Source organism: Leptodactylus fuscus, chromosome 5 (genome assembly GCF_031893055.1).
Source record: "Leptodactylus fuscus isolate aLepFus1 chromosome 5, aLepFus1.hap2, whole genome shotgun sequence".
Classification (NCBI taxonomy): Eukaryota; Metazoa; Chordata; class Amphibia; order Anura; family Leptodactylidae; genus Leptodactylus; species Leptodactylus fuscus.
This window is the reverse complement of record NC_134269.1, coordinates 101819573-101841574: the sequence shown is the minus strand read 5'-3', so window position 1 is coordinate 101841574 and position 22002 is coordinate 101819573. Positions and strand designations below refer to the sequence as shown.

The following is a 22002-nucleotide window of genomic DNA, read 5'->3' as shown; positions in this document are numbered from 1 at the left end:
TCCTACCTTTCGATGACTTCTCCGCGCCGCCGTTCGGTAGAAGTCCCGATTTTCTTCTGTATGCAAATTAATTCTCTCACAGCACTGGAGGCGGGCCCCAGCGCTCAAACAGCACTAGGGGCGTCCTCAATGCTGCGAGAAAAATCTCCAGTGCCGCCCCTAAAAAATGTATCTTAATGATTGAATCCCTTTAAAAATCTTCCAAAGTTAACTACTATACCCTTGCACTTCAGGCCCATCAAAATATTTTTTGAGGGGCACTTGATGTGATGTGACTGTAGAGTAAAGTCCATTACAGGAAACACTTCATATCTTTCACTTCCTATCAGTACGTCTTTGTAGAATGGGAGTAAATCCACGCAAACACGGGGAGAACATACAAACTCTTTGCAGATGTTGTTCCTGGCTGGATTCGAACTCAGGACTCACTAGCTAGCCACTGAGCCACCGTGTTGCCCCATTCCTTCATGTAGTTCTTATGCTTGGTTGACACTTGCATTTGGGGTTGAATGTTGTTTGTGGCAATGACAACAAATGAAGAGGACTGAGTAGCAGCAAGCCTACATTTTACAATTTTTTCTAGTCTGAGTTCTAAATTAATTCAGTGGTCTAGTTTGGGGTCTGAAGGGGTTTAGCGGTGTATAGCATTTGTACTGGAGAGTCTGTCCTTCCCACTAACAAATAAGACTTGAAAAACATTACAAATATGGCACTGTCTACATTCACACAACAGTGGTACAAAACGGCCGTGAAAATTTACATTTAATTTACACCTATGCAAGGCCTGCCTGCTTATCTCTTCTCTGTCGTACTGGACAAGATGTCATCACCATCCCAAAGTCCATCAACCAGATGATCAAGTATGAACCAAGCTGGAACTCTACACAAATAAAGAAACCTAAGGGTAAGTTCACACGTAGTTTTTTGGTCAGGATTTTGAGGCAGTATCCGCCTCAAAATCCTTACCAAAAAGACGGCTCCCATTGAAATAGCTTCTTCCGGCTCCCAGAAAAAAAGAAGCGAGATATTCATTCTTCAAGCCGAGTCGCCTTCAGGCCATTCATTGGGCCTAATCCGGAGCGGAGTGCGTGACTGGATGCTGATGCAGTGCACCGGCTTTCAGCCACGGCTACCCGGCTTTTGGTCTGGAACCTGAGGCAGCCTCCGCCTCAGATTCCAGATCAAAAAATGCAGTGTTAGGGTGAATTCACACTGAGTAAACGCTAGCTTATTCTGAACGTAAAACACGTTCAGAATAAGCGGCGTCTAAAGCAGCTCCATTCATTTCTATGGGAGCGGGGATACGAGCGCTCCCCATAGAAATGAATGGGCTGCTTCTTTCACTCCGTGCAGTCCCATTGAAGTGAATGGGGAGTGCCGGCGTGTACGCTCCGGCATGAGCAGAGCTTGCCGTATACGCCGGCACTCCCCATTCACTTCAATGGGACTGCACGGAGTGAAAGAAGCAGCCCATTCATTTCTATGGGGAGCGCTCGTATCCCCGCTCCCATAGAAATGAATGGAGCTGCTTTAGACGCCGCTTATTCTGAACGTGTTTTACGTTCAGAATAAGCTAGCGTTTACTCAGTGTGAATGCACCCTTAGGGTGCATGCACACTACGTAACGCCGGGCGTGTATGAGAGCCGTACACGCCGGCGTTATAGCAGGGCTGCCGAGCACTTCCCATTCACTTCAATGGGAGCGCTCGTAAACGCCGCTGTTACGAGCGCTCCCATTGAAGTGAATGGGAAGTGTTTGGCAGTCTGCTGTAATGCCGGCGTGTACGGCTCTCATACACGCCCGGCGTTACGTAGTGTGCATGCACCCTTATACAAGACATCTCTACTCCAATACTGTCAAATTTTTGATTTTCTCTCTATGCCCATATACAGAACAAGCAGCCAGAATATATTCCATATACTGCATTTACTGGAGTCCAGCTCTGGGGCCAAGCATATGAAGAGGTGGCATTATTCAATAAAGCATATAAATTTATTTGGGCCATCATAAAATGTTTGAGAGAGAAAAAGACTTTACAGAAATTGACTGTGTCTCAAAATGGATTCCATAAGTGATCCATTTATTCCCACGTTGCAATGTTTCAGCTCTTAAGGAGCCTTTCTCAAACAATACAGCGATGTGCTACAACTGGCCAGGCTTCAGAAGCCTATAACAACCGAACGGCTCCTGTGATCTCACTGCTCAGTAGCCATTCACCCACTCCAATAAGTCCAGCTCTTTTTATCATTTAATAGGTACTGCTCCACCAACTCTGGCACAGTTGGAATTTTCTTTCTAGCCCCCACCATTCCTGCGCTTGAATCAGTGGACTGGAGTTTATAAACAGATGCTAAGAACTTGAATAAATGGAGGTGGTGGTACTTTAACATAAGTGAAATCTTCAGAACCCCTCAGGTGCCATGGTTGATGCTTCCGACCATAAGCAGAGAACCTCACAGCTATGGCACCCACTCAGCTCTTGAGAAGGCGCAAGTTTAAATGGACTGGAGACATTCACCACGCATGTACAGCAAATGTTGGCAACTGCAAGGAGAATTCTCATGCGCATGAATATGCACAAATCTTTTTCCATGCATATAAAATATTCTGACACCTGTAGAGGGATTATTGCAACCACTTGACATGATTCTGCTCATTTTTTGATCCACTGTCCATTTTTTTTTCTCATGGCCAGCAGACTGACCGATTATATACTGTTGGCTCCATAAACACACCTGTGTACAGTCACAAATCTGTGACCCCGAGGCAAAACTCAGCACAAGTCTTATTCCTGTCTGATGGATTCTTTGAGGCACAGGTGAAACACCGATATCATCATGTGCCATCCAACCCCAGACACTCGGAACATGCATTCATGTGCATGGAGCCGAAACCTGTGGCAAGCATTACCTGAGAAGTGATGTAGACACTGCTACTCATACTTTAAGATGACAAGGTTGACCTTATTTTATACTGGATGAAGTATCTTTATTCAACACATTTTGGCCTGTAACAAAAAAAAAATCCTATTCGTGCCCTTAGGCTAGCTACACAGAGGATGTTCGTTGTCTCAGGTATTCACTCCAATGCCTGAGATAGGGAGTTTTTTTACAGCAGCATTACCTCCAATAACAACACGCATATTGAAGCGGTCAGCCTTTGCACTGTAATGGTAAAAAGTCATGGTGCAAACCTACAGCATAAATTGACTTGCTGAGGGCTGAAAACTCAGTTTGTATTGCAAGTTTTAATTTTTTATTTTAAATGTAGATTGTGAGCCCCATATAGGGATCACAATGTACATTTTATTTCCCCTATCAGTAGGTCTTTGTAGAATGGGAGGAAATCCTTGCAAACACGGGGAAAACATACAAACTCCTTGCAGATGTTGTTCCTGTCTTGATTCGAACCCAGGACTCCAGCGCTGCCAGGCTGTAGTGCTAACCACTGAGCCATGTTGCCCCATATTGCAGGTTTTCAGTACAGCACACAACATTTTGTTAAATTTCATCCACTCTGCAGGTACGATCCCATTGAAGTGCCACAACTACTGTACGTGCTGTGTGGACCTGCTCTTACTAAGTAAACAGAAACTCCAATTGAACTCAGATAAATGAAGAATTGATTATTCACCTATGACAAAAAAAATTCCAAAAAGAATAATCGGTACTAAAACATAGCTTTTGATACATGCCGATAAAACACATGAACTTTAAAAATTAAAATGCATAGAAATCCCACGAACCAAAGGCAAGAGAACCCATGTGCCAAATAGAAGGTGTCACCGTATACACATGTGGACAAAATTGTTGGTACCCCTCATTTACTGAGAGAAAAACCCACAATGGTCACATAAATAACTTGAATCTGACAAAAGTAATAATCACCAAAACTACACGTTGACAAGCCACAAAGCCTTTGGGAGAATGTCCTATGGACAGATGAGACAAAAATAAAAATTTTCAGCAGGCGTCCGACGTCAAGCCGAAGAAGGAAGGGGAGGATGCAGAAGAAGACAGAGGCGGTGCTGGAGTCGGTTTTCGAGCAGCAATGGGGACGCCCCCATCGCATCTCCTGTGCTGGGGGATGCCCCCATCGCTGCGAGAGAACTAATTAGCATACCGGTACAACCCGGTATTTCGAATGAACGGCGCGGCGGAGATCACTTCCAAAGGTAGGAGACGAATAGCCTTTCTATAAAGGCTATTCCGACGTGTTACCTAGAAAAAAAAAGTTGTTTAATGTTAGAATCCCTTTAAAGGATTATTTTATCTTATCTTATTAAACGAGGGGTACCAACAATTTTGTCCACGTGTGTACTAACCAATAACTTTGAGATACAGCAGTCTGCAAGAAATAAAACCATGTAATTCACCATGATAGTTGTACACTGTTGGTGACGGCACGCTGGCAAATGGACAACCCCAAGGTTTAAAAGAGATACTACAGTTTATAGGGACCTTGCTTTTTGCGCCCTTCCCTTTTACCAGCGTGGTAATGTATTTCCCTGCGGCATCACCTTCAAACCTTGGGGTGCCCATTTGCCAGCGTGTTGTCACCAACAGCGTACAGCTACGTCACGGTGAGTTACATGGTTTGATTTCTTGGAGGCTGCCATGTCTCCATGTTATTGGTTACTATATGGTGACTCCATCTGTTTAGCACATGGGTCGCGTTGCCTTTGGTTAATGGGATTTCTATGCATTTTCGTTTTTGTAGTTCATGTGTTTTATTGGCATGTATTAAAGATTATGTTTTACTACCGATTATTTTTTTTTTTGAATTTCTTACTATGCAAAACAAAAATGACTGGTCTTCTGGTGCCTTGGACACATTTAGTTTCCTGATCATGCTTTGTATGTATCTGATGTAGTTTTGGAAAATAAGTGTCATGCACAACCATGTTAGAAACCGTTCTTAGAACTAACATTGTACACTGATGTTACACACCACATTGGAAGTCAGTAGAAAACGCTTAGCGTAAATTCACATACGATAGTAGTGCCACAGAAAGAAAACCAAAAAGAACCGCACAGCAGAAACATTACTAGCAAACCACAGACAGAAGAGCAGAGGAATATGAGCAATGCACAATTACATTATCAGAGATCCCCAGGATTTGTTTGTTGCTCCATATGGTATAGTAGCTATCACCACACACACAGACATGGGTTTATTAACTGAGCAGTGGGACCCAGATCATCCACAGACACTGACTCGGAAGCCTGCTTATGTTACACAGTGGATAGTTATCACAACAGATACAGTCTAGTGAGAAGCCCTGTCCTTTGTTACGACCACATCATGGCTGACCTGTTAACAGAAAATTACACGTGCACGCTGACTGATCAAACCAATGTTAGGCCAAACAGTCCATAGGTTTACCAGCTCACTACATGACCAACGGCCCCTGCCGGGAGCACCAGGTCGGCGGAGTGCCACAAGATGTGAGAGAATCTGTTGGTAGCCTGCAGCAGCCCCTGTCCCTCGTCCGATCAGCCAAGGATAGTCGCTGTACACTCCTACACCCATAGCAGCCCTCCACATTAGCGGCCCTCGCCTCCTTCATTCTCCCCCTCACAGCTCAGTCAGCCTTACCTGCTGCTCTGCCGCTCAGTTTCACGAACCGAACCAGCGGTTCCCCTCCACCGGCTTCAGCCGCCATGATGAGCCGTGCACCACCAAACCTCTCCACCCGGAAACACAGGAGCTGCACGAATTGACCGCCTATCAGCTGTACACTGGGGAAGTTTAAAAATTGCGACACCCAAACCCGGACATGCTTTACGGTGTAAACAGTTGTTACCTGTAAGCTGCAGTCTCCGGAGACTACATTTTATATTATACTATATACATATATTAGAGTCAACAAGCAGCTCTTCCTAGAGGCAGTGTACCTCTACTATGTTTTATACAGCATTTTCTGTTAGTGCTGATATAACATAGCAGGTTAATGTAACTTAACCCCTTAAGGACACAGCCCAAACGAGCATTAACCCCTTCCCGCCGATAGCATTTTTTGATTTTCGTTTTTGACTCCCCTCCTTTTATTTCTCCGCTCCCAGAGCTATATGAGGTCTTAATCTTTGCGGGACAAATTTTTCTGCATGATGCCACCATTAATTATTCTGTATAATGTAGTTGGAAGCAGGAAAAAAATTCAGAATGGGGTGGATTTGAAGAAAAAGTGCATTTCTGCCACTTTCTTACAGGATTCGGTTTTACGGCGTTCACTGTGCATCCAAAATGACATATCCCCTGTATTCTGTGTTTCATTATGATTCCAGGGATACCAAATTTATATGGTTTTATTTCCATTTTAACCCCTTAAAAAAAAATCCAAAACTGTTAAAAAAAAAAATTTTTTCTAAAAGTCGCCATATTCTGACAGCCGTAATGTACGGGGATGCATAGGGCGTCTATTTTTGCGGAGCCGGGTGTACTTTTTAGTTCTACCATTTTCGGGAAATGTTATTGCTTTGATCACTTTTTATTAAAATTTTTATCAGCATCAAAACTGTGAACAAACGGCGGTTTGGCACTTTTGACTATTTTTCCCACTACGGCGTTTACCGAACAGGAAAAATATTTTTATAGATTCGTAGAGCGGGCGATTTCATACACAGGGATACCTAACATGTATGTGTTTCACAGTATTTAACTACTTTTATATGTGTTCTAGGGAAAGGGGGGGGGGTGATTTGAATTTTTAATACTTTATATTTTTTTTACTTTTTATTTTTTTTTTGCATTTATTAGACCCCCTAGGGGTCTTGAACCCCAGGAGGTCTGATCACTAATGCAATGCATTACAATGCTAATGCATTGCAATGCATTACAAAAAATCATCATTTCTTTTGCAGGCTGCATAGACCAGCCTGCAAAAGAAAGTGAATGCAGACCGACCGGTAGCCTTTACAAGGCTCCCGGCTGTCATGGAAATGTGACGTCAGCCCTGAAGCTTGCTTCAGGTTCCAGCGATCACCGGCAAAATGCGCCGCCAGGAAAATGGTGCCTCAGGTGCCTTTGACCGCGGCGCCGGAGGAGTTAATGCCTCCGATCGGTCCAGGGACCGATCGGAGACATTAGCGCCGGTTGTCTACTGCTCCCGGGCGGTCGCTATAGTTACACACCCAGCATGCGCCGTACTATTACGGCGGATGTCGGGAAAGGGTTAATGTAACTTAACCCCTTAAGGACAAAGCCCAAAAGAGCGTTAAGGACCAGGCCTCTTTTTTTTAAATCTGACATGTCACTTTAAATGGCAATAACTTTGAGACGCTTTAACTTACACACGTGATTTTGAGATTGTTTTTTCGTAACACATTATACTTCATGTTAGTGGTAAACACTAATCAATATTTTTGTATTTATTTATAAAAAAAATATTGGAAATATGATGGAAATTTGGGAAGAAAATGCAATTTTCAAAATGTGAAATTCTCTACTTTTTAGGCAGATAGTCATACCACCCAAATACATGAATAAATATTATCTCCCATATCTCTGCTTTATATTGGCATCATCTTTTGATTGTCTTTAAATTTATTTTGGACGTTACAAGGCTTACAAGTGTAACAGTGATTTTCCAGATTTACAAGAAAATTCCCCAAACTAATTTTTTAGGGACGACTTCAGTTCTGAAAGGAATTGTAAAGGCCTATATAATAGATACCCCCATAAATAACCCCATTTTCAAAACTGCACCCCTCAAATCATTCAAAACAACATTTGTGATGTTTGTTAACCCTTTAAGCATTTCATAAGAATAAAAATAATATGGAGGTCAAATTTAGAAATTTCATTTTTTTTCACTAACACATTCATTTAGACCTAAAATTAACACATTCACAAAGGGTTAAAGGAGAAGATTCATCTGACAGTTTATCATGCAATTTCTTCCAAGCACAGAAATACCCCATATGTGGGTGTAAACTGATTTTTGGGCAGACGGCAACGCATGGAAGGGAAGGTGCAACGCAGGATGTTTGAACAGCAGATTTTGCAGGAATAATTTTCAGGCACCATGTCTCATTTGCAGTCTCCTTAGAGTACCAAAACAATGGAAACCCCCCAAAAGTGACCCCATTTTAGAATCTACACCCCTCAGAGAATTCATCAAGGGGTATAGTGACCTTTTTGACCCTACAGCTGTTTCACAGATTTTACTAACATTGGGATGTGTAAATGAAAAATGACTAAAATGTCACTTTATCCCCAAAATTTTCATTTTCACAAGGGGCTAAAGGAGTAAAAGCCCCCCACAGTTTGTTAAACAATTTCTCCTGAAGACGGAAATACCCCATATGTGGTCATAATCTGCTGTATGGGAACATGGCGGGGCTTGGAATGGAAGGAGCGCTATTTGACTTTTAAAGGGCAGATTTTGCTGGAATAATTTTCAGGTGTCATGTCGCATTTGCAGAGCCCCTAGAGTACCAATACCATGGAAACCCCCTTAAAGTGACCCCATTTTGGAAACTACACCCCTCAATGAATTTATCTAGGAGTTTGGTGAGCATGTTGACCTCACAGCTGTTTCACAGATTTTATTAACATTGGAACGTAAAAATGAAAAATTACTTTTTTCCAATAAATCGTCCATTTAGCGCCATATTTTAAATTTTTGCAAGTAGTTAGAGAATTAAATGCCCTCCACAGTTTGTTACACAATTTCTCGTGAACACAGCAATACCTCATATGTGGTCATAATCTGCTATATTGGTACATGGCGGGGCTCAGAATGGAAAGGGGGCTATTTGGCTTTTGAGGGCAGTTTTCTGGTGCCATGTTGCATTTGCAGAGACCCTAAAGTACCAATACAATGGAAACCCCTCAAAAGTGACCCCATTTTAGAAACTAAACCCGTCAAGGAATGAATCAAGGGGTATTATAATTTTTAGCCTAAAAATGCTTCCCAAAAAATGTACAAAATGAAAAATTGAAAATTTTAAAGAAATATGCCATTTCGGTGCCCAATACGTTGCACCCACTTTGTGTTGTAAGAGACCTGCACTCCTAAAACTATTAAGTGGGCCATCCTGAGGGTCAAAAAATTATATATGTGGGTAGAAACTGCTGCTTGGGCACACAGCAGGGCTCAGAAGGGAAGGAGCACTGTGTTTTTTAGCTTTTGGGGTACAGATTTAGAGGGACTTTCTGGGCGCCATGTTGTTTTTGCAGAGCCCTGGAGGTGCCAGTAGGAGTTTGGTATCCGGACGTCATTTCATGTTTGTAGAGCCTGTAAAGTACCTGAAAAATGGATTCCCCAAAGGAGTGACCCCATTTTGAAAACTGCACCCCTCAAAGAATTTATCAGGGGGTGTAGTGAGTATTAGTATCCCAGACGTGACAACGGATGGTGAAGAGGGAATATTTAAGCTGTGCGGAGGACATTGCAAACACCAAATTCCCTACTATGTCCCAGTAGCTCCTATGATTGGGGGAGTCACTCTGGGGGTCACTTCTGGTGTCTTTTCCCTCATAAGCTGTAAATCTGGGGTATCCCCTGATATCCGCTCGCACAGCTTATACATTCCCTTCCTGCCGCAGCCAGTTGTGTTCTAATAATTTGGCGATTTGGGGGTTTTTTGTCTTCACATTATGCAAGCTATATTTTCTTTATTTTTCTGGTGACGTGGTCATATAAGGGCTTGTTGTTTGCGGGATGAGATGCATTTTCTAATGACACCATTTTTGGGTGCCTACACCTTATTGAATACTTTTTATTAACTATCTCTTGCTGGATTTAAAAAAAAAATCTATTCTGATATTGCATTTTACCTTTTAAATTTTTCGCCATGCAACGTACAGTATAAGTAACATGTCGCCTTTATTCTGTGGGTCGGTACGGTTACGGCGATATCTCATTTATATTATTTTTTTATGCGATACTAATTCTGCAGAACAAAAACACATTTGGGGACGTAAATAATTGATTTTTGCATCGCCATCTTCTGAGAGGTGTAACATTTTTATTTTTCGGTTGACAGTGATGGTTGAGGGCTTATTTTTTGCAAGACAACCTGTGCTTTTTATTGGTACTGTTGTGGTGTACGTATGACTTTTTGATCACTTTTTATACTATATTTTGTAAGATGAGGTGGCGAAAAATCATTACTTCCGGCGGGTTTTTTTCCGTTTTTTTCCACCGTGTACATTAAATATTGTTTCAGTTTTGTTGTACAGATTGTTATGGACGCGACAATACCAAATATGTATTTTTTTAAATCAGTTTTTAGTTTTTTTTTTAATATAACTAATATAACTTATATACAATTTAATATAACTCATTTTCTATAGAAAAAAGGGGAATTTGTTTTTTTTATAACTTTATTAACTTTTTTCAATCACTTTATTTTTTGCACAATAGATTACAAGATGCCTCTTGCTTTTCCCTTTCGTTGGTCTCGATCGGCCATCTTGTCACATAATATCATATTCAGTTTGAAACATAAATAGTTATACTGCATTTAGTTTTAAGGATAACAATGTTTTTTGTGATCATATATTTACAACCTTCACAACTTCAAAGGTCGATAAGGGGTTAAAGAGGGCCACACACACATACACACACACTACGACATTACCCCCTTCCCAATACAGTCTTTTTTTTTTTTTTGCTTTTCACTCCCATCCTTCCAAAACCCATAACTTTGTTATATTTCCATTCACAGAGCCATATGTGGGATTAAAGGGGTTGTCCAGGCAAAAACAAAATCATATTTAAAGAGGACCTTTCACCATTTTGCACACAGGCAGTTCTATATACTGCCGGAAAGCTGACAGTGCGCTGAGTTCAGCACACTGTCAGCTTTCCCGATCTGGGCCCGGTGTGAAGAGCTTACGGTCCGGTACCGTAGCTCTTCTATGGTCAGAAGGGCGTTTCTGACAGTTAGCCAGAGACGTCCTTCTTCACAGCACAGCCAATCGCGCTGTGCTGTGAGAGTCGGGAGGAACTCCCCCCTCCCCTCCTTTTTAATATGTGCTGAAAAAGCATATGATGTAACGGCAAATAATTTATGTAAACTGGTGGAAAAATAAATGCTGTCAAATGGCTCATAGTAACCAATCTGGTGTCAGTTGTCATCTGTCCAAGGCCCCTTAGAAAATGAAAGTACTAATTTGATTGGCGGTAACAACTGCTTTATTGCACCATGCCATGTAGGGTTATGTAATAAAAGTTCACAACTTGGTGACTGCCAGATGTAGGCTGATTTTCTACTGGTATAATACAGGCCACGTTTGTAGCTATATTATGGCTACAAATCATGTAACGGAGAACAACAGGGGATAGGGTTATGTGAGTTCTCTGGTGGTGGGTGATAACCTGGGGCACAGATCGTGAAAGACGACAGTGCACTGAATTCATAAAACACATTGTGGTGTAATACACCGCTAGAAAGCTGATAATGCGGTGAATGCAGCGCACTGTCGGCTTCCTTTTCTGTGCCCCCGCTGAAGAGCTATCGGTGCCAGTACCCTAGCTCTTCACCATCAGAAGGGCGTTTCTGACAGTCAGTCAGGTACGCCCTTCCTCACAGTAGCACAGCGTCACCACAGGGTGGTAAGCAACGCCCCCTCTCACAGTACAGCACTATAGATGCTGCTGTGAGGAAGGGTGTTCCTGACTGTCAGAAACGCCCTTCTGACAGTGAAGAGCTACGGTACCAGCACCGATAGCTCTTCACCAGGGGCACAGAAAGGGAAAGCCGACATCAGTGCACTGTCGGCTTTCTAGCGGTTTATTAACCATGCTCCAAATGGTGAAGGTCCTCATTACGCCACACCCACACATCTAGCAAGTCAAAACATTTTAGCCCAAACTAGATTTCCCACATTGCCCCAGAGGTGTACCACATTGTTTATGCAGTGTCTAGGGCTAGGCCATTGCACTGTAATCCTCTGCGCCATTCCTACAACAGATGTAGAGCAGCTGAATAACCCAGCATGTCTGCCTAATGTGGATTGTTTGGTGCTAGCTCCGCACTCACCCACATTGTACTGGACTCTGTGGTGACATATGACCTAAACCTGATGTAAAATGAGAGAAGGTTCAGATGAGACAACCTGGACCCTACACAACAGGCCATGGCTATGTTCTATATGGCTGCTGCTGACTAGATCCACTTTTAGGAAACAATAGAAAACTTGTGCAGTGCTACACTTGTGTGCTGCGCAATGCCGCCGCATAGTATGAGGAGACGCTACGGCCATGCGCAGTTGCCTTTCTATGTTTAGCCGAGCGCTGACTTCCGAGTATCTCTGTTAGTAACGACATTTCCGGGGCTACCAAGATGGCTGCGCCCTGCACTGAGACCTCGGGAACCCTAGTGAGATCGCCGGTAGGAACTCCTGGAAAAGTCCGCGATCTGATCAATGAGGGAATAGTTAGCGACGATCGAAGTGACAGCCGGTGAGTATGAGCGGTCACTGAATGGCGGGGATGTAGCATTATGTGCCCGGAGCCCCTCCGCATGGCTGCAGCTCTAGCAGGGCATGCAGTCCTGATCAGTTATACGCTGGAGCTTCATCTTCTCTTATGGGTCTCCATAGTGGACCCGAGCATGCACAATGCAGTAAAATAAGGTAACGGCAGACCGAGCCTCCGCTATAGTAACAAACCTTCCACTGTCACACTTGTGTAGTTCAATCTGTTTTGATTCGTCATTCCTCCAGAGCTTGTGACAGATGTGTGAACATAGCCTTATCGATCATGTGCATCCATGCTCATTCACACTAGCGCCCGTTCAGGCCATTTCATCCATCACAGGACTTTTCTCTCCGCATTTTTCCATCTTGTTAGTGCAGACCCCATTATAGTCTATGGAATCTGCGGGTAACACCTTTTTAAAGCGGATTAGATTTCCATTCGTGTGAACCCCAAGGCTTAGTTCTCACGTAAATAACATGTGGCTTATTTTGACACCGGAAAAAACACTTTCTAATTAGGAAGCTTTTTTTGACCTTGGCACGCTTTTTGTGGAGCGTTTTTTTTTTTTAAAACCGCTTCCAGGCGGTTTTCCCATCCTTTAAGAGAACGGGCCGCAAAAAACGCATCACGTTTTTTACCGCGCGTTTTTTTTGCAAAAAACTGCGCGGTAAAAAACTCTTCCCATTCACTTCTATTGCTTTCTTCAGGCGGAAAATGCCTGAAGAAAGGTCATGTTGCTTCTTTTTCTTTGCTAGCAGAAAAAAATCTAGCAGTCTACATAGACTAACATTATATGGAGGAGGATTATGACGTGGATTCCGCTGTCAAAATCCTCCTCCATGTCCCCGTGTGAACTAGCCCCAAGAATGGAAACCGGAATTCAGGTGTAAACCTAGTAATACTGGAGTAGGAGAATCTGAGATCTGACAGGATAGAACAACATTGGGGATAGGTATATTCAAAAATTGTCTTTTTGTGGTTGTCTTTGGGTTTGTGAAAAATGGATGACACATGGTTACCATTCGTCTTTTTTAATAGACCAGTAGACTTGTGTGACTTATCGACATCTGGGACAAAAATGGACGTGCTGCAGTTTCATATCTCTACAGTACACAGTCCAAAACAAAAACACATGTACTGTATAAATAAATATATTTACGTTGAATGGATCCTTATGTTGTCTGTGACAAAGGGATGTGTATAAGGGCTCGTTCACATCTGCGCCCAGTCTCCGTTCTGCAGGTTTCCGTTTCCTGCACAAAACAAAGGCAGGAGACGGAAACCTGCAGGACTCTTTCATACCCATTCATTTGAATGGGTTTGAAAGATGTCCGGCGGTGAGCGTTTTATGCTCTCCGCCGCGAAACTGTTTTTTTTTTTTTTTAAAACCGGACACAGAGTCGGACATGCAGTACTCTGTGTCTGGTTTTAAAAAACTGGTTTAGCGGCGGAGAGCATAAAACACTCACCGCCACTCACGCCGAACCCGCTCTGAAAGCTCAGAATGGAGACCCGAACGCTAGTATGAACCTAGCGTAAGGCTCAGTAGCAGTACCCTGTACATTAGACATAGACTTCCATGTTTCTGGGCTGAAGTAATCCCAGGAGCCATGTAGCCAATGCATATAGAAATTTGATATTACTCTGCAAAATTTTCCTCTGCGGACTTTCTGCTTCAATTATACCTATAGGGAAAATGCCAGTGTTTCCGCAGGTATAATTGACATGCTGCGATTTCCAAACATGCAATGGTTTTTGAAATCACAGCATGTCCGCTACGGATATTTTCATGCAATGTGTGGAAGGGATTAGCCAGAATCCCATACTCTTTGCGGTCAGTGTCTGAATTTTTTTCAGCTTCCCAGTACTTTGTAATAAATAATAAATGGCTTCATTATGAAGAATAATTGTCCTGCAAACATTAACCCCTCATATGGCTCTGAACAGAAAAATAACAAGCTTATGCGGTTTGGAAGGTGGGGAGTCAAAACCAAAAATTTAAAAATGCCAGCAGCGGGAAGGGGTTATACGTTTCTATAAACTGTATTCATACCACTAAACCCATGTTTTCTTTCCTTTTTTTTGTTCTAATCTTTAGGAAGGATGCAAGTATTTTGTCAGAAGAAAACATTAGCTTTGAAGCCTTAGATGATTCGATCTCGTATGAGGCAACAAGCAAAGAAGCATTCTTCTCTAGAGTGGAAACATTTTCCATATCCTTTACATTGATGTCTACGTGCCAAAAGGTGATGACATATTCCCCAATCACTCGGCATTAGTACTGGAAGCTTTTTTATCTTATACACAAACTTCATGTTAGCCAGCTATCTTTTTTATTGGGTTTGAAAACCTGATTCAGTTTATGGGTGGAATATACCTTAAAGTGTAACTAAACTTCCAGACAACCTTTTACCTTCTGGTAGCTTTTGTGTCCTTAATAAATTTTGTAATCTACTTTATTAAGCCTCTGACTGTTTTCAACCAGTGATATCTCTGGAAATTATACAGGTACAACTGAATCTTTGTCATATGGAAGATGAGAATCTTCTCTTTCATATGACAGCAAAAGAAAGTTTCTATGTTTAATCATGCCTGAGATATAGTTTGTAGTGTCTCTCCCCCACCCTTAATTTGTCATGTCACACATATACGATGAGAAGCATAGAAGCAATGGAAAGAGCTAAAAATTGCAGGATTTCACAGTAAGGATCGAAAATTGGTTAATAAAGTATATTACAAAATGTATTAAAGACACCCATGCTGCCTTGAAAATATAAAGTTTAGGCTAGGAGACTCTAGCCGCAGATCACGGCAAAAATTGGCAGAGCGAAAAGTTCTGCACAGAGGAATTTTCTCTCAGCTTGTTTCAGTATAAAACCGTGGGAAACCCAGCGGACCCCCTTATAGTCTATATGGTGTCCGCAGGAAACCGCTGTTTTATTGGACAGCTTTTTGACGTTCAGGTTCCCCAACAGACCTGAACAACAAACAGCTCGGTGCAAGTGTGAACCTAACCTTAGTTATGCTTTAATAAGACAGGGCTGCTTTGTCTGATAAAACACTGAATACTGTCATTATGGTATTATGTACCGTATTTTTCGGACTATAAGACGCACTTTTTTCCCCCCAAATTTCGGAGGAAAATGAGGGTGCGTCTTATAGTCCGAATGTGGGGAGGAGCGGATTTAGAGCATGGCCGCGCTACTGCCACCGCTGGTTTTCTGCAGCGGCAGGAGCGTGGCAATCTGCAGGCCCCGGCAGCTAAAACACTCCCCGGCATCCGCCGGTCTATTACAGCAGCTGCCGGGGCCTGCAGATTGCCACGCTCCTGCCGCTGAAGAAAACCAGCGGTGGCAGTAGCGCGGCCATGCTGCAAATCCGCTGCTCCTCCGCAGGTCCCAGCAGTTTAAAGTTAGCCCCGGGGCCGGTCCCCACCGGCCCCATACCTTTAGTGATGCAGGCCGGCTCCTGCACGGCGAGGCCACAGGAGCCGACCTGTTCCGATGACAGCCGGGAGCCTAATGAAGGCTCCCAGGCCTGTCATAGATATATATTACTATCGCGGCTGGTCTATGACACTCCGCGATAGTAATGTATAGACTCTCCCATAGACGGCAATACACCTGTATTGCCGTCTATGGGACTTGCAATAAAATGATTGCAGGTTCAAGCCCCCTAGGCGGGGGATAATAAAATAGTAAAAAAAAATATATATATAATAAAAAATAAAATAAATAAAAGTTCACCTCCTTTCCCTAGAATACATATAAATATAACATTCTTTTCTAGGGTATTATTTTAAAACGGGGGGGGGGGGGGGGGGGGGAGGGGGGGTAGTTTAATATAACATTTACGGTGCCTGAATAGCCTTTTTAAAGGCTATTCACGCATGTGTGGGGCTCTATCAGCATGATTTTGCTGATAGAGCCCCTTTAAATACTTAAAGGTTTCTCCCTGAGCACTACTGCCAAATTGTCCACAATACTGATCCCTTTTATAACTCTGTTATACAATCTATGTGTTCTGATTGAATAATGGTTGAGCGTTTCATGGATTACAGAATTTTAGTCAATCACCAATGTTCAATGTTTCCTTAATCTGAAAACTCCTTAAAATGGGCTGGGAAACCTGCAGAGTTGTCTCCTCTCATCTGCGCTCAGTATGGATGGTCAAGTATAGAATGTGACATGCTCAAGTGCTCCAGTTGCAGTGCCTACCTCTGCGCTAGCCTCCAACCAGCATTGGACTTCAATAAGTGTGAGTAATGATTACTAATGTGTTACTTTACATGTATCCAAGGCCAAGATACAGGGCTTCTAAAAGACATCCATTAAGAAATGTAGCATCTGCATTTATGTTAACGTTGAATTGTTATATAACTAATTTGTGATTGTCTGCTTTTTGTGTCATCAGACAAGCAGCGCTGCTTAGAATTGCAGGAAGCACTGAGGACCTCTCATGAAAAGTTCTGCTTTTGGCCCGATAATCCATGTTCAGGTAATGCTTGCTATGAATGCCTCTGCTGATTCAAATATATTTAGTTTTTACATATAGGAATCTGGGCATGCAGCTGTCCCCCTTGCAGATATATGAAAGAGTACAGTTGACTTCTGCGCTAAATGTAGGATTTCCAGCCTAAGTCTAGCTCTTCGTGTCCCTGCATCAGGAAACACCGCCTTCCCTGAAATAACAAGATATAGTAAAGCATTTGCTGCCTGATATCCTTTAAAAAAATCTATATATAAAAATAAAGACAACTCGTGTCCCATACTTATAACAGAGATCACATAGTAGTCTCCTTGACTGTATATTTTTAGTCTCTTCAATTATTTTGGAGAATATGTAAAGAAAAGGATAATTCCGCTGTCCCCCAGCAGCAGTGATAGTACAATCCTATATCTGCCCATGTGATGTTGTGCGGAGGCATCATGGGATTGATAGCACAGAGCTAGAGATATATAAAATTCAAGATGGCATCTTAGCAGGAGCTAAGGAAGCTGGAGTGTAGGGATATGAGGGCAGTATACATTAAAGAAACCTGCAGAGTGACAATCAGTTAGGTGAGGATGGAAAAAAAATGCAGTTTAATCCATAATATTTGCAATTTGTTAAAAAAAAAAAAAAAAAAGCCACTTAAGAAATGTTTCTTTGTGACTGAATTATTTTGTTTGCCTAATAAAGTTCATGTAAAAAGCACTGGATTTCTTCTTCCTTTATTCATTCCAGAACATTTCTGGACCCTTCTGGTATCTGAGACCTCTTCAGTAATCACTGACTTTATGGAACGTTTCCAAAATCTTTGTCACTTGGAGTTGCAGCTTCCATCCTTAAAACATGAAGATCTCAAAAGCATGGTACAAAATGTCATATGTCTGTATAGTGGAAGACTTGTTCAGTAAGCAGTCAGATTCATTTCCACAGATATGTATGTGACGTCCTATTACATGCCAGTGATCATACGGAAGTGGCTGAATATTATGTTCTTCTATGTTTTGTATTCCAAGACTTTGCACACAGGAGTCACTGATCTCATATATTGTCAGACTCACACTGAAGGTCTGATAATGTTCTGTGTAGAACAACCACTTAGCAATGATTAATGAAAAGTCATTTTTCTGGGTACTACGGTACTTATTGGGCACACATTGCATTTAAATGCCCTTGTTTAAGTGCTGCTTTCTCATGACCTGGTGAGAATTAGTGTATAGAACAATCGTGTTATTGCATTGCTGTTTTAACATGCAGTATTCTGTTATCATATTTCATCACCATATATAATGTATTAGTTTTGTAATTTGTTAAGGTGAGATGTCTGTTTGTCCATATCTTAGGACCTTACAGAGGAAACTGTAAGTCTGCTTCTTCACTTGATTGAAGATGAGCTACAAGGACGAGAGAATTCCAGCCGCAACTTGGTCAGTGACTCTTTGCAGGTGCACATCTCTGCCTGCATTTTGGCACTTTGTGGATGGAACAGCAGGTCCGTTAAAATAATTTTTACTCTTCACACCTGTAGGCCTTGTTATAGCTTGTTTAGTTGTATACTAGTTTTATTTCTGCAGTTTGTTTTGTTTTTTTAGAATGGATCTTGACAATGTTTATATAACAAATGTATGTCTAAATAATGCTAGGTTCACACTAGCATTCGGGTCTCCGTTCTGTGGTTTCCGTCTTCTGCATGCTGAAGAGAGAAGCTGTCAGACCGGGTCCAGCCTGAGCACTGGTGAGCGTTTTATGCTCTCCGCCGCGAAACCGTTTTTTTAAAACCGGACACAGAGTACTGCATGTCTGACTCTGTGTCCGATTTAAAAAAAAAAAAACGGTTTTGCAGCGAAGAGCATAAAACACTCACCGCCGCTCACAGCCGGACATCTTTCAAACCCATTCAAATGAATGGGTGAGAGAGTCCTGCAGGTTTCCGTATCATGCTCTGTTTTGTGCAGGAAACGGAAACCTGCATAACGGAGACCCGGGCGCATATGTGAACGAGCCCTAAATAAAATATATTTCATTGTGTGTGTATGTAAAATAATAGATTTAACAACATGCTGTCTGTCTGCCACCCTAAGGCATTGATTATTTATTGTATAACAAAAAGTTTTTTGCTGAAACCTGTAACACCTCTTTAAGGTATATGTTGAAATAAGGTGTTATAGTAACATTCCGACTGAGAAAATTGTAGTGGTTTACATGCAAACCTAATGTTGTGTTTTTTGTTCTTTTTTCAATTTTTTTTTTGTTAATCAAGCCCTTCCTCTGGTTCTTTGAATCTCTCTATCATTCACTGTCCTCGATGTATGAGAAAGGTTGGTTTGTGGAGTTTCCAACAGCTTGAGTCTGTCGATCTAGACTCCTCCTTGGGACCGCCGAGCACTCCAGTGTCTCCAGGAGAAACTTTTGCTGACAGAATACCTTTGGGGGTTATGTCCCCAAATAGAAGGATGACTCGAAGCCGAGAACTCGAGCAGGTAGTTTTGATTAGTCAGTGCATTGTTTTTATCAACATAACAAAAAAAAAAACAAAACTGGATTATTGTGACTCAGATTTGATCCACATTTTACCCAAAGGGTAAAATATTTGCTGTGGAAATCCACAAGAGAATGGGCATGCCAAATACACAGCATGAACTGAAATCTATGCAGATGTACTTCCACTAAATGTGGAAGGGGTTTTGCAATGCCATCTGCATGATTTTACTATACATTGTTACAGATTTGGTTGTCGGTTATCAGAGCAAAAATGTAATTTGTATCGTTTTTAAAAGGGTTGTATGGAACTGAATCATCTTTGAGTATGAGCATACATTGTCCTGTTTATAAAGTTAATTTAACAGTATTATTTGCTTACATAAAAACCTGTCTGTCTTTATGCTTATTTATGTCCTTTTCCTGTCTATGGACCAACACTAACACTTGTCTGCTCATAGTTAGATCTATGAGCAGCTTACAGAAGCATTTGGAACCTTTACCATATACTTTGAATATTAGTGGACATAGAGTTCTTAGCAATTTTGTTTGACTAGTTGTAAATTTAATCTTTTAAAGTCATGTCATAGAAGGCATTTTTTTTTTTTGTTTGGTTGTTTTTTAAACTTCTTCTTTCTCAAGAAAGATGCTTTATTGTACGTATTAAAGGCAGTGAAATCTTGCATTTCTTGGTACATTTTCATCTTTCATACTTTGTGCAGGCTGTGGCACCAGCTTCAGCTTTGTTGACTATCCTCAGGTTTTTATTTATACGTGATTTGAAAGTGGTTAGTGGCCAACTAGGCCACCTATCTTACATTGACGTAGGAAAGTGGAAAAATAATTACGTTTTTGCTGAATTAATTTGTATTCTTAGAGTCCCTCCATGACTAACACACAAGTGCGCAGTGGAGGATCTTCAGTCTTGCCTGAGTCAGATACTGTTCGGAGTCGTCCAGTAACCCGAAGCATGGGACATGGTGAAGGTCAAGGAGCCACACCTGAAATGTATTCCAGTCCTCATCGTAAGGCTAAGCGACCAAGACTCTGCTCAACTGGTAGTATGGTAAGGCTTGAGGGAGGCTTTAGTTTATTTGGTCCAGTTCTGTAGTAATTCTGGATTTTATATTTGTCCTTTGTGTAATTTTTTTTCTTGATACACATGTTGTTCATTTAGGATTCTTCAACCAAGGGTTCTTTTGATCCACTAAATCAACACAGAAGTTGGTGTCCTTGGTTGAAAATACTACAAGAAGGTGATCGAGGCATAGCAGAAGCAAAAGAAAATGGAAATTCAGATCTGACGGCAGTTGCTGGGTGGAAGGAGGTGTTGCGAGTACTGCTTGGTGAGGAAAAATCCAGGACCCGGTTGGAAGCAGATTCTTCAGTGAGTAACAGGAATGACACTATAATGGTTGTCCTCTATTCTTAGAAATTCTTACATTTTTGTAGCTCTGTCGTAGTTCTGATTTGACAAAACCTTTTCGGTAGGCATTGATAAATATCTTGTACTACGGACAAGGTCTACCCTAGTGTGAGCATGGATTTATAGAAAGCACCTGACTGTGCAGTGTGAATGCACCCAAAGTGTATGTGTTTCATGCATAATACTGAATGTACCTCATAGCTAGAGAGGTATATGGTACATTGCAGACTGCCGGTGTAATAGGAAGAGGCTTTATATGCCCTGCTTGTTGTCAGTTGTTTCCATTACTGCCATAGTTTTTATGTATTTTTACATTTGCTAAATACTTAAACCTAGTTAAGAATCATACATATCTGCAAAATCTCGTTTCAGAGTGTTCCAGAGAAATCTAGCAAAGTATTCAGAATATTTAGACAATGGCAAGTGAGCAGCTCATCATGATGGCCACGGAATGTCTTTCCTTTACTAGGCAGTTTTCTGTTTAGTCACCATGTACCAGCATCATCGCTGCTGTGAGATGAATATGCCTGTCTTCTGTAAATCCATATCTTTACTGAGGACTGTTTTCTATACAGTGCTATCCCCTCACCACTTCTGGAAAGTAGACAGTCACAAATGGGGATTAATATAAAATCCTTGTAAAAAGCAGTCTATTATCAAGTGAGTGGAAGATGTCTGGGAAACCTGAACATATGAGTCACCTGCATTTGTAAAAAAAGACGGCTGGGCAATTATGGTCCAGAAATGATGCTATTTTTTGGAAGTATGTTACTTGGATAGAACATTTGTGAGCAGGGGTTTCATTCCTATTTTTATGTTTCTTTGCATGTCTTTCTTACTATAATAAATATTCTTGAACTTTATTTCTCTGGGTCAAAACGTAGTTTTTTGCAGTAATATAATACTGATTTTCTTCCAACTATGGTGGAACTAAAATACAACTTAATGTTAGATTAATTAGACATATATGACAGACACATTCTGTATTATACATTTTAGAAATTTAACATTAGGCTAACAGTTTGGGGGTAAAAATATTAATCTATCCTAAAGGCACGTCACTAATATCAGAACTGTGGGAGTCCGGCACAGCCATTGATCTGCTGTTCTCAGCAGCTGATACACAGAGGATGGTACAGGAAAAAGACATCTCTATTCGCTTTGTAGTGGCTGAAC

General features: G+C 41.6%; 2 protein-coding genes across 3 annotated transcripts in view; one reads left to right on the top strand and one right to left on the bottom strand.

The window, feature by feature from the left end:
• Positions 1-5705, bottom strand: part of KLHDC10 (kelch domain containing 10) — a 42823-nt gene extending 37118 nt beyond the window's left edge. Inside the window, exon 1 of one of the 2 annotated variants that reach the window (XM_075273910.1) lies at positions 5600-5705. In XM_075273910.1, coding sequence (XP_075130011.1) covers positions 5600-5666 — 67 coding nt within the window. In that variant the 5' untranslated portion in view covers positions 5667-5705. The remainder of the gene's footprint in view (positions 1-5599) is intronic. The other variant, XM_075273909.1, reaches the window with a different exon arrangement.
• Positions 5706-12288: 6583 nt separating this feature from the next.
• On the top strand, positions 12289-21618 carry ZC3HC1 (zinc finger C3HC-type containing 1). Its single transcript, XM_075276263.1, has 10 exons — positions 12289-12416; positions 14533-14647; positions 16541-16691; positions 16848-16931; positions 17661-17788; positions 18266-18414; positions 19183-19402; positions 20278-20466; positions 20578-20787; positions 21199-21618. The coding sequence occupies exons 1-10, from the start codon at positions 12298-12300 to the stop codon at positions 21265-21267; spliced, it is 1434 nt and encodes a 477-aa protein (XP_075132364.1). The 5' UTR covers positions 12289-12297; the 3' UTR covers positions 21268-21618.
• Positions 21619-22002: the final 384 nt, after the last annotated feature.

What these genes read in the sequence shown, in the direction of transcription:
- ZC3HC1 (XM_075276263.1), top strand. Translation starts at nt 12,298, where the DNA reads ATGGCTGCGCCCTGCACTGAGACCTCGGGAACCCTAGTGAGATCGCCG. An exon ending in AGCATTGGACTTCAATAAGT is followed by an intron (nt 16,692 to 16,847) that starts GTGAGTAATGAT and finishes TTGTGTCATCAG; the next exon opens with ACAAGCAGCGCTGCTTAGAA. An exon ending in CTTTGTGGATGGAACAGCAG is followed by an intron (nt 18,415 to 19,182) that starts GTCCGTTAAAAT and finishes TTGTTAATCAAG; the next exon opens with CCCTTCCTCTGGTTCTTTGA.